Source organism: Phyllopteryx taeniolatus, chromosome 10, assembly GCF_024500385.1.
Source record: "Phyllopteryx taeniolatus isolate TA_2022b chromosome 10, UOR_Ptae_1.2, whole genome shotgun sequence".
NCBI classification, from domain to species: Eukaryota; Metazoa; Chordata; class Actinopteri; order Syngnathiformes; family Syngnathidae; genus Phyllopteryx; species Phyllopteryx taeniolatus.
Genome location: NC_084511.1, coordinates 30,043,627 through 30,056,723, shown reverse-complemented (window position 1 = coordinate 30,056,723; position 13,097 = coordinate 30,043,627). Strand labels below are relative to the sequence as shown.

The window sequence follows — 13,097 nt, the reverse complement described above, 5'->3', positions numbered from 1 at the left end:
ACAGTGAAGGATTTCATGTTTTGTGCCACTACAATACGATGCTCAATTTGGCTGTTTTTTTGTTCAACTCATTTTTTCTTACAGCTACTTTTTGGGGTTAGGAGATATTAGTTAACACAAATTGCATTGATAACACAAAATAGTCTTTACAGTGCATTTGTTTTTTTGGTTTTCTTTTAATGGTGATAAATCCTTCTAAAATGTCCATGTTCTTGAATGTCAACAAATCCCACCCATGTTCCGACAGCTTGGTTCTTATTGTTCAATTATTTGTGGTTGGCGTTTTCGGGTGCATTTCATTTGCGTTTCTGTGTCTTTTGCTCTCTCGTCGGAATATTTGTCGCGTTTCTGTTTTGTCGCCCTTGCGCGCCTGCCGCCAACTTTGTCTCAGAGCTCACTCGGTCGTTCACGTCTTGCTTCTACATTCATACTCGCAAGTTGAAATCGATTGTTCCGTCGGCGCCTCGTCGTACTGATGGATGTCAATTTCTCGTTTGGAGACAGACTGGGGTTATGATGAGATAAATATTTGCAAAGAAGAAAAAAAGGTTGTCGGCCTTCTGTAAATCATGAATCCGTGATAAACACAAATGTAATTGTCTTGGAAAATGTGCCAAAAAACAATTTAAGGGACTGTTTTATGCACATAGGAATTGTTATTACCGCCTCGTCACCCTCACTCACTCTTCATTATTATTCTTATTATTATTATTCTTTTTTTTTTTTTTTTTGCTTTGAAGGCTATAAGAAGATAATGTGCAAAGTAGAGGCAAGCACGAAATGAGGAATTGCGATATCTGTCAGGCACGGAGACCCATGCTTGAGTAATTTCATTAGCAGGCGGTGGTGCATTTTGGAGCACGTAGGGTGTTCACGCTCAAGGGGAAGCTGGAGCTGCCTCGATGTGAGAGGCCGTGTTTACCTTGGACGTTAAATCTCTCGAGGAGCCAAAAAAAAAAAACATCCGACAATATTGAGCAAAAGGAGCTCGCTCTTTAGTATTTATCTACGGGTTTGCTGGACTATTTTAGTCGTCTTTGGCAGTGAAACTGAACTTGAAAAGAGTTTGATTAGAATATGTATTTATTTGTTGGGTGTTAGCATGGCTAATATGTAAGCAAAAAGCCAAAGATGCATGGATGCACAACAGGTCCTCCAGTACCCTGAGGAGGTATATGGATTTATTTGTATTGTGCGAGATGTTAATCACTCGATACGACTCATGGGAGGCGGCAGGGTGGCCGACATGTTAGAGCGTCCGCTTCTCACTTCTGAGGACCGGGGTTCAAATCCCGGCCCCGCCAGTGTGGAGTTTGCATGTTCTCCCCGTGCCTGCGTGGCCAAAGACACACATGGTAGATTCATTGACAACTCTAAATTGCCCGTAGGTGTGAATGTGAGTGCGAATGGTTGTTTGTTTGTATGTGCCCTGCGATTGGCTGGCGACCGCTTCAGGGTGTACCCCGCCTCCTGCCCGATGACAGCTGGGACAGGCTCCGGCACGCCCGCGACCCAAGTGAGGAGAAGCGGCTCAGAAAATGGATGGATGGATGGATGGATGGATGGATGGATGGATGGACTCATGGGAGTTGGTGACGTGACAATGCCAGACCGGGATGAGAAGATAAGATGTTTCTAATTGCAGCTCATCGGCTCTTAGCCCCTTCTTGTTTGCTACGGTGACGGACACGTTGGCAGACGAGGTCAGACGGGGGTCTGCCTGGTCAATGATGTTTGCAGGTGACATTGCTATTTGCGGTGGGAGCAGGTGGCACAGAATGTAGAAATCTTGAGGTATGCGCTGGAGAGGCGGAGAATTTGGCGGACATCCGTCAAATCCATCAAGAGTTCAACACCGCACCCGAGCATTCGATTTTGCTATGCGTGGAGATGAAGCGGGATGTTTTGGCGGCAGGCGAAGTCTGCTTTCATGGGCGTGGCCTTCTTGGAAATGGGATTTGGCCCACTTGTTGCACTGACCTGAGGAGGAAAAAGAAAATCTGCACCTCTGAGGAGTCACATCTTATGCCGGTGTCGTTTTTGTCGGGTTTTCTAGGGTGAGAAGCTCGGTCAGAGTAGAGCCGCTGCTCCTCCACATCGAGAGGAGCCAGATGAGGTGGCTGGGGCCTCCCCGGTGAGGCGTTCCGGGCACGTCCCGCCGGGACGCGCCGGAGAGACTACGGGAACGCCTCGGGATCCCCCCCCGGAAGAGCTGGAGGAAGTGGCTGGGGAGAGGGAATGAATTATTTTGTCGGGGCTTTGTTTGCATTCGCCTCTGCTGACACCACCTGAGTCCAATTGCTTGCACAAACGCCACTTCCTGTTTGGCAGTCCGAGCAAACGCACACACCGTCCACCAAAAACGTGAACAACGTGACCATGTTGATGATGATGATGATGATGAAGAACACGACAATGTAGAGCAATCTGGACATTGAAGCTGATTATTTTTTGAAACTCTTCCCCCCAAGATCAACAACTATTTAAAAGCTGATAAAAAAGAACAACATCCAACTAAAATCTTCAGTGCATTTTGGCCTTTTTTCTAAGATGGATCATTTCGCAGCGACCGGTCTTTTGCTCCACTGGAACACGCGACAGCATGGACAGATGCCGACTTTTTGAAAGACACACGACGTTGTGTGCGCGGATCGTATTTCGTCATCCAGATGAAGATGTATCGTCGTCTCCCTTGTGCCCTCACATCGACGAGCCGAGCCTCGAAGTGGAAACGCAGGAGCCTCTGAAGCCTCGATGTACGCGGTTTTCATTCGGTTTTTGCTCAATCTGTCTGCAGGTACAACTCAATCAATTCGAATATGGTAGGAAATGTATTTCCGTAGTCATCATGTGCGGTGCATCTCTTTGATATGAGTTTCAGTTTTTGAATTGAACTACTGAACAAAAGGAAGCCTTTTGACATGACCGTATTTGAATGTATTCACAGTTTCTTCATTTCTTCATTTCGGGCAGTTTCTCAATGGCAAATCGAGCCGAGCCATTTGCTCAGCTTGTCTGGCAACTCTTTAGGGAAACTAGCAGAACTGCGCAGGGAGGTCTCTGAATATTGGCCCTGCAGATGTGCGGAGTTGATATTAAAGCTGCGAGCAAGAACTGCATCACTTGTCATCGGGCGTCGAATCATTTCAATTGGATCTCATTGTGTCGGTATGTTTGTATATGCGTCGCGCGAGCGCATGACTGCGAGCCGGAGTATTAGGAGGCCACATGGTTTATATGCTAATTTCACGGATTCAAATTCCGAGTCAGCGCGGACTAGGCGTGAGATGATAAATTATCGAGCCAAACGGCCGCCACGTTCTCTTCGGTCGACTGGAAACTCGCCAAGGCATTAAGTCCGCTTGTTCGACCCAATAAAAGATCAGCATCTGCAATTCTGTCTCGACAGACGTAATAATGTGCACCACTGAACACTACGACCGCGAGAATAAACATTGGGCATTGAATACACAGTGTACACCCAAACTCAGCATGTACGAGCTTTGGTAAAGCGCCTGTAAGTGCACATTCGATGCAGTCGTTCAAAGGCCAGACGACTGTTTTACATTATTAATAATTCAGTTGCACGCAGTCACTTTGCTGTTGGTTATCAGAGGTGGCTAGTAAGACATTGCATTCACTCCGTTACATTGATTTAAGTCACTTTTGGGATAAAGTGCACTTGTCAAAGTCATCATTTAAGACCATTTCAAAATGATCATTGTTTCAGTCGAAGTGACACTGTTGGGTTTTATATTTTTGTCTACTTGACGTGAATGCACCGATCAGAAAAAAAAAACCCATCTGCTTCCACATCTGCTTATTCTTACTTGAGTCCAATTTTTGGCTCGTCTACCCACCTGGTTCTGGTTGGAATGGACAAAACAAGCACATCAAAACTCCCCGACTGTCCTTAATCAAGCATCATTGCAATGCAGTTAAGCTTGCGTTCCTTGTTTGTCAGTACAGCAGTGTTGTTTTCACGCAATATTACCTTTTCATTTACACGCAAGCTTTCAAGCTGACAAACGGACGAGAATGTCGACCTCGAAGGGAGCGAGCAGTTGACCCCTGCCATTGCCGCCTGGACTCATTTTCACATCTTTCTTCAGTCTCGAGAGAACAGGAAATCTACACGTTTCATTTCATTCTCTCTGGGCCCTTTTCAATTTGTGCGATGGATTCCCGAGGCGGTAACTGGGTGAGACTGCGATGATTTAAACACACGCACGCGCGCGCGCGCGCCCGCGCGCGCACACACAGAAGCGTGTGTAGGTGGGGAGGAAGACGAATGTTATGGCGCTGACGGAAACGGGGGAAAAAACAAAATCGTCTGTGGTGATTTAAAAAACAATCACCTTCGGAGTTATCCGACGCTTATCAAATATTCAACGACTACAGCTAAAAAGTCGTCGAACCGCATTTAACACCGTGACGTTAAAGCGAGCTATTTGACATTTCCGCTCCCGCAAACGTGAAATGTTGTCGCGAAATGACCGCGCAAGTCATAATCGCGCCGACTCCGCGGTCGAGTCGATGTGTGTCGAAGAGATAGGCGGCCGTGCGAACGACGATGTGTAGGCCTGCAAATGTTTGGACTCCCTTTAGATTTTACAATACCATTGCCTCAACAATGTATTATTTTGTTTGCGGTCCCATCATTCATAGAAGAAAGCAAATGTATTTATTGACTTATTTCTTTTGCAAATATCATGGAAGGGAAATGCATTGTGTGTTTGATGTACTAACCACTCCCTAAACAGATGTCAAATCTAATCAGACATCGTTAACGTAACATTAAACGAGGCAGAAAGGTGACACGCAATCATTGCATGATTTCGGTTCGAAAGAAAAAGACATGCGCTGTTGAAGCAAGTTTGATTTGTCGTATTATGATCACAATGCAGACCAATTCAATGTTGCGTGAGCACAACACTATTGGGAGTCGGGTGCCATGTAAAATAAAAGTGTTCCATACTTCAATTGACTAAAGCTGTAAGGCAGGTTGTCGTTGTGGTTTTCTCTCAGAGGGCCGTTATGACCGCGAAACAATCCAAATGTTTAATCGCCTCCCCATATTGTTACATAGACACAACGAATTGAGGGGTAGCTGCTTTTTTGAAAAGACTTGCTTCCACTATTGTTCGACTTACTGTAACAAAATGGTTTGGTAACAGAAACAAAGGAGCGTGATCTCAACTTTAGAATTGATTGTTATGATTTTAGCAGGAATCAAAATGACTTTCGCGGGCCACATAAAAGGATGTGGCGGGCCGCATCTGGCCCCCGGGCCTTGAATCTGACAGCCGCTCAATCGATATCCATGTCCAATCTTTGAAATGAGGTCCAGTGAGGACATGTTGACATCACGCGCGATGACATCGGCAAGTGTGCCGTTCGCAACATATAATAATACAGTATAGTATAATACAGACATAGAGACGTCACACAAAGAAGAGTTTCACAACTAATTCGGTAAGCTGCAGGAGGTTGTTTTTTTGTTGTTGCAGAGAATCAAGAATATACAGTATGCATGAGCTTGTTACATTGTACAGCTCAATGTTTTGCTCCACCGTTTGTGTTCAAATGTCTGTTGCTGGATACCACTGCTGTTTGTTAGCCCATCTATGGCATTTGGAATTGTTTCTTCGTATTAAGCTGACTTTATTGAGGCAAAGCGCTGTGGTTACCTTCAATAGACGTGTAATTCTATTTGTGTTATGTTTAGTTTGACAGTAAAAAGAAAGAAAGAAAGAAAAAAAAAGCATCTTTTGAGATTTGAAAAATCCTTTTGTGGACCAGACAGGGCGAGGATCCTCGACTGAGAAAAACCGAATCAAGCCGCGGAAGTCATTGCGGCTGTTTCATTTTCACCGTTGTTCTTCTGTCTTCCGGATTGCCTCAGTCGAGGCAGAGCGCTCCCTCCTAAAGCATTTTTTTTTTTAAATCCTAAATACGATAGAAAGAGTTTAAAAACAAACAAAAAAAAAAGCCCGGTGTTTAACCATTTATTATTATTTTTTTTTATAAAACACTGAAGTTGAAATGGAAAATGGATAACAATAATGATGTTGTAACATTCCAGGTATCAAGCTGGGGAAGGCATCTGCCCCCCCCCCCCCCCCCGCCCCCACCTTCACACATAAATGCAATATAATGAACACGGACTGTGCGATATTGTCTGAACAAAACCCAAATGGTATGTTCTGCGGAGAAGTGTCTTTTGATAATTGTGTCTTTATATTTTCTTTGTTTTTTTACATTTAATTGTGAGATGCCCAACTGATTTTCATTGTTCCCGTGACAGTGAAAGTTGTGTTCTGTTGTTTGTGTTAAAGAGCTTTTCCATAGTGCTGTTGGGAATTGCCAGTGCTGTAAATGTCGGCCAGCTATAACCTTGGTCTCCTAACGTTTTCGAGCACCGACCCCCCCCCCCCCCCCCCCCCCACTACAACGCTTACACTTATGAACGCTGTGCATTATTGTGGCAGTGTGGCCTTGATTCCGTTCCATTCGCCACATTCATATTCAAGTCGTTCTTTTTTTTTTTTTTTAGTCGTGCATCAGAATCACGTCAACATCCGATTGCCCAATTGAGTATTTTCAAATCCATTTTCATGACGGGGAGTTCCGACAAGCAGATACCGAGATACGCTTGTTGACAGTTCATTGCGCCCATCGGGAACAAAAAGGGAGGCTCGATGGGCAAACTGTAATTAGATTAGTTTGCGCTAATCGGTGGGCCGGTCCCACCAGGAGGCCGACGTCGCTCTTCCTTTCGTTACCAAGATCCTGATTCAATTGAGCAATCACTTTTGAGCAACGTTTGAAGATAGATGTAACGCGTTCCACACTCGGCTGTCATCTTTGAACGAACGAACACTCGACTGAAGCGAGCGACACTTTTGTGTCGATCCCGTGCGCTCTCGCACGCCCCCTTTCGGGGACAATGTGCAGTTTTCAAACAATATTTGAACGTAGCCTCGTTGAATACAAATCGTTAGCTTTAAACTGGAGACCAGAAATTAACGATGCGAACATCACAGAGACGTCTGCTTTTGCGTTGGCGCTCTTCCAAATTGTACGTAAATTAGCCTGCATATGGGAAAGTAGAGTGCCTGAAAACATGAGATTGGAGATGTGAAGAGACGCCAAAATTCCAAACTTCAACCTCGAGTGGGGATTGCACAATCCCAAACGAGGCTCGGTTGCTCACTGCACAGAGGAAAAAGTCACTCGAACGTATTGAACTTGAACATGTTACATTGCTAAACGTTTAGCGCATTGCGCTCATCGTGTGCAACGGACGGACGAATACTTTCAGAGCGGTTTTGTTCAGTGTGCTGCACTTGACGTCTCGCCCGTATTTGAGCAGGAGCTGCACCGATTCAGCACTTTGGACAACGGCGGCTGCGGCTGCTGCAAAGGAAAATGAGTCTGAAAAGTCAAAGCAATTGTATTTCATCGCGAGGCGTCTATTGGTTCCTCTCGGCGTGTGTCCTCAATAATGCATGAGATGAGTGAGCGCAGATGTCACTTTTGATTAGCGGCTTCCATTTTAGAAAGGGCTGGCTCCTCGTGCGCGCGCTGGCTCCTCGTGCGCGCGCTGGCACGATCCGGACTCCGCGCTCGCGCGCAGCTGCGATGAAACTTGTCGGCGTGAAAGTTTGCCACGCGTTGCGCAATGTGCGTCACATAAACTAGCGCTGTTGGATCGGATGTTTTCTTGAAGTATTTCTGCGTCTCCGAGTGCGCCGATGTCCGACGACGAGGAGGGAAGCGATGGCGGCGAGAAAGAGCGTCGCTCCGCGTCTCCCTCCGCACCTTTGCGGCGCCCCCGGGACCTCTTCTCCTCGGCCTCTCCGCTCCTGGAGCACACGGAGCCGCCTTACCTGGCTTCGACGGACTGCCTTCGCTCGTCCCCGCAGAACTCCCCTCAGCTCACGCCGCCAAAGTTCCGCAACCGCAGCGGGGACTCTCGGCGCCGCTACGCGCACCTCGACGTGGTGTGCGAGCGCCGCGACGAGCCGCCGCCGCCGCCGCCGCCGCCGCCGCCGCCCCCCTGGACGGGACGCGGCTCCGGGAAGGACGGGGGCCTTCAGCACCGCGGACAGCGACCCTCCGAAGCCCCCGAAGCGCCCGAAGCGCCCGAAGCGCACACCAACACCGAGCACAACTCCGACAACCGGCAATCGTGAGTTTCTAACGTTGTCTTTGGCTCGCGACGACGAAATGGACTGCTTGGTTCGACTCGGCACACGTGCAGGCTCATTTGCAATCAGCTCCGTCCTGAATTGGACGACAATTTAGGACGAGGAAAGACCCGAAACATTTGGTTCATTTTGAAATTCTTTCTTGCTCTCTTGTCAAGGAAAACAAGTGATAAACTATTATATGATTCGATTCGTCCAGCCTAACCTTCAAAGGCAGGGGCGTTGAAGGGGGGGGGAGAGGGGGCAGCAGCCCACGGGGGGGCAGCAGCCCACCCATCGACAATTACAAATATCTGGAAGGAAAAATCCATCCGGCCCAAATGGTTTTGATGTGAATGGTTGTTTGTCTATTATGTGCCCTGCTATTGGCTGGCGACCAGTCCAGGGTCTCTCACGCCTCAGCTCAGATCGGCCCCGTAATAAGGATGGAGAGAGAACTGCACTGAATCCGAACCGCTTCTCCTCACGCGGGTCGCAGGCATGCTGGCGCCTAACCCGGCAGCCTCTGGGCGAGAGGCGGGGTCCACCCCGAACCGGTCGCCGGCCAATCGCAGGGCACATGGAAACAACACATTCACACCTACGGGCAATTTAGAGTCTTCAGTGAACCTACCGTGCATGTTTTGGGGATGTGGGAGGAAAGCGGAGTACCCGGAGAAAAGCCACGCAGGCACGGGGGAGTCCGGGATTTGAACCCGCAACCAGCTGCGCCAGCTACGAAGATCAACATTTCCCGATATGAATGCAGTCTCAAGCAAATGCCAGCATAGCAATACATTTTGCAAAGCATGACAATCCCATACTACGAGGTGTCAGTCAAATTGGATTGTACCTAATGCTTTGGCCAGTGCGTGTATGTTTTATTTCTAAATAAGGGCTACCGCAGCAATGCATTAAGGTCTTACAAGAAGAGCTTTAAGAAGTAGAGTAGAAGTCAAGGCAAAGATCTCCACCGCGCCGCTGATGGTTCTGTGTGGCAGGAATTCCATCAATTGAAGAAAAGAACAAAAAATGCACCTATCCAACCTGCTGCACCGGTTGACCCGTTTTGGGCCACTGTGCCTCCTTTTCTTTGCTGGGCTTTCCTCCTCCGAACCAGCATGAACGCGATGCGGTGAATTCACGTTGTGTCCTGAACCCTGACCTTAACTGAGGCAAGGGAGGCCCGCAGTTCTTTCCAAGTTGTCCTGAGCTCCTACAAATATTCGAATTAGAATACCAATACCCTTTCACGGCACTTTATGTACAGAGTGGGTGCGCCAAAGTGGAACTTGCGTGGGTCCAATTGAATTAGTGTGTTTACCTTTTGTTCTACTTTTCCACTCCGGCGTATTTAAAGATGCGCTCAACAGAACTCGTGTCCGTTCTGCGACTGTTATATGTTGACGCCATTCGCTGTGAAAATCAACGGTAGGCTGAGCGCAAGCGCATCCGCGCTACGTGGGAAGCGTCCACAAGCAGACGCGAACGGTGCCGCTTTCAACGGGTGTCCCGCGCCGGCCGGGGCGACCCGCCGTCGGTTCACGATGCCGGCTCTTTGATCTGCTGCCGCGCTCCTCAGCTTTGATACGCCAGCGTCGGGCTTGAAAGGCCCCGAAAGAAGCCGCGCGCACATGCACGTGGCTGTTTCTCATTAGCGGCCAAACATGATGAGCAACCGGGCTCTGATCCTGAAAATGAGCTGCTCCTCGAGGCAAGTGTGCTGGCCACCTCCTTTCACAGGCTCTCCTCCAAAATAGGATTTCAAACCTTATTGCACCTCTTTATCGTCCCTTTTTTTTTCTCTCTTCGTTAATGCAAACGGACTAATCTTTCATTCGTTCATCTTCCGTTCCGCTTCTCCTCACTAGGGTCGCGGGCGTACTGGAGCCCAGCAATCTTCGGGGCGAGACGCGGGGTACACCCTGAACTGGTCGCCAGCCAATCGCTAATCTTTTCAGGTGCTAATGGGGTACAAATGGCTCGAGTGTCACCTGGTGTACAATAGAGCGAAATGAATGGATATTTCCATAACTTTGCCATTTCACTTTAGCAACTATTTGACTGTAATTGCTTGAGCGTTTTCTTTTACAAACCGGAGTAAAGCCCTTGGATAACGAGAATGACCAAACAAAAAAGTCAGGCAAAGCTAACTAAAAGAGCTGCAATTTATTTGGGGCAGAGACACTTGAAATGGTTAACATCTGTTCGAATGTGATTGGTTCATTCTGAAGACAACGACATCACGGCTATGAGGGTGTGCACACTTGTGCAACCAAATTCCATTTGCTTCTGTATGCTGGATGACACCGCATAAAGAAGTACTGGCGAGCTCGCTGCCTCGTTAGCTTTCTAGCCAGTTAGCTCACAAGCTAGCGCACGAAATGAACAGTTCCCTTGAATTGTGGGGGCGCGGCTGTGGCGAGCTGGACGGGCCCCAACGCCGTGTGGGCACCCGGCAGAGACGCCGCGCTCCAAAAACACCCGACGCATCAGTGAAGATGCATTTTTTTACGGGATGTTGACATAGCTTAATGGCTGACCGCATGCTGTGGTGGTACAAATAGTCAAGTTATTATCAATCGGGAATAGCCGCTGCAGGCGGAATACATACAATACAGTGTGGGAGGGGCCCCCCCGGAAAAAAAAAAATCGGTGCAACTGAGATGTTGAAAAAGAGTTTAATGCTACATCACAACAAGTCAATGCTAAATTGTTCTCAGTCTTTGCACATTTTCAGCACTTCAAACGGATTGTATTTGCATATTGTAGTTTCACTTTTAAAGTCCCAAAGAAGAAGATTTTGCACTTTTGGTTTGCCGTGCCCATTCGTTCATTAAAATTAGAAATGAATGTTTCGATGTGACATTTGCTGACCTTCACTTCCTTCCTTCGTTCCTTCATTCATTCATCTTCCGTTCCGCTTCGCCTCACGCGGGTCGCGGGCGTACTGCAGCCTATGCCAGCTGTCGTCGGGCGAGAGGCGGGGTACGCCCGAACTGGACGCCAGCCATTCGCAGGGCACATACAAACAAACAACCATTTGCACTCACATGCAAACTCCACACAGGCGGGGCAGGGATTTGAACCCCCGATCCTCAGAACTGTGAGGCGGATGTGCTAACCAGTCTTCCAGCGTTCCTATGCCAGCGTTTGTAGAAAATGAACAGGTGAAGGCAAGCAAGCGCTCATTACAGAAATATGCTAGACGGGTCCAACGAACCTGCCCGTGTGATAAGAAGCTTACATCGTCTGTAGCGGCATTTTTGTGTCCAAGGAGCAAAGCTTCCCCTTTCTATCATTCTGTGGACGTGCATATCTCTGTATGCTTGCAACTGGAATGAAAGCATCACTTTGTATGAATACAAAGCAGGAATGAGTTTGACAGGCCACGGCACGGCGAGCAGTCCAAGATTTGAGTCCACCTTTTGCCCAAAGGTCAGCCGGCTCCAGCTCGACGTGACCGTCAACGGGGCACACGCTTTAGAAAAGGATGGATGGATGCCAGAGACGACGGAGATGATGACTTCATCTCTGCCTAATAGCCATTGGCCTGACGTCTCCTTTTGATGAGCTGCGACCCCCGGTTGTGGTTCCAAGGGCCCAAGCGTCGTAAAAGCTCTTTGGGTTCCCAGGGGAAAGATCCGTGCTCAACTCTGGTAATGAACCGTGACCAGTCCGTGCCAACAAAGTTCATGAATTTAGGAGTCGCTAAGGACTTTGCTGTACCCTTTTAAAACACCGAGTGTGGCGCATTTAATGATACTGCCTTGTGGTCTCGTTTCCTTGCTTTCTGACCTTGCTATTTTTAGCCGCATTACCTTAATTGGTCCTGAGCATTTCCTGTTATTTGTACAGGGCGGAGGCAATGCACCGCCGGCACACCACGCTGAGGGAGAAGGGGCGTCGCCAGGCGGTCCGGGGCCCGGCGTACATGTTCAATGAGCGCGGTTCGGCTCTCACCGCGGAGGAGGAGCGTTTTCTGGATGCGGCCGAGTACGGGAATATTCCCGTCGTGCGTAAAATGCTGGAAGACTCCAAAACTCTCAACTTCAATTGTGTGGACTACATGGGCCAGAACGCGTTGCAGCTGGCCGTCGGAAACGAGCATCTGGAGGTCACCGAGCTGCTCCTGAAGAAGGACGGCTTGGCTCGGATCGGAGACGGCCTCCTCCTGGCTATTTTCAAGGGTTACGTCCGCATCGTGGAAGCCGTCCTGGGCCACCCTGCCTTCGGCGGGGGTCTGCGCCTGGCTTCGAGTCCCCCGGAGCAGGAGATGCGTGATGACGACTTCTACGCTTACGATGAGGACGGAACGCGTTTCTCGCACGATGTCACACCCGTCATCCTGGCTGCTCACTGCCAAGAGTACGAGATAGTCCATATCCTCTTGACCAAAGGGGCTCGCATAGAGAGGCCTCACGACTACTTCTGCAAGTGCTCCGAGTGTGTGGAAAAACAGAAAAAGGACTCGTTCAGCCATTCACGCTCCAGGATGAATGCGTACAAGGGCCTGGCCAGTGCGGCTTACCTGTCACTCAGCAGCGAAGATCCAGTGTTGACCGCCCTGGAGCTCAGCAACGAGCTGGCCAGACTGGCCAACATCGAGACGGAGTTCAAGGTAAGTTCCCGTTGGTTCGTTCAAGTTCTCATCCGTCTATCTGTGCGTGCATTCAAAATAATATCGCATTCAACAGACGCCAGATAGATATTAGCACATTTCACACTTTGCCCTCTAACCGGGGGCTTGTTTTTTTTTTTTTTTAAATGGGTGACATTCTCGAGGGCCCGGGGAGTGGCTGGGGGTGATTGATACTTTATCGCAGAACACAAGATTGGTGATTGGATTTAATAAGTAAAGATGTAGCACCCTTTGGAGCCAGCGTTGACCGGTGAAAATTAACG

General features: G+C 48.6%; 1 protein-coding gene across 4 annotated transcripts in view; it reads left to right on the top strand.

The window, feature by feature from the left end:
* The first annotated feature begins 7,505 nt into the window (after window positions 1-7,505).
* The window catches only part of LOC133484983 (short transient receptor potential channel 7-like), a 33,723-nt gene continuing 28,131 nt past the window's right edge, over window positions 7,506-13,097 (top strand). For 2 of the 4 annotated variants that reach the window (XR_009790564.1, XM_061788250.1), the window contains exons 1-2: window positions 7,507-8,194; window positions 12,051-12,813. Coding sequence is in view for 3 of the 4 variants with exons in the window: in XM_061788250.1 (XP_061644234.1) it covers window positions 7,758-8,194; window positions 12,051-12,813 (1,200 nt within the window). In the remaining variant the exon portion in view is untranslated. Of the gene's footprint in view, window positions 8,195-8,465; window positions 11,852-12,050; window positions 12,814-13,097 lie in introns of those variants that run through there. The other 2 variants (XM_061788252.1, XM_061788251.1) reach the window with 2 other exon arrangements.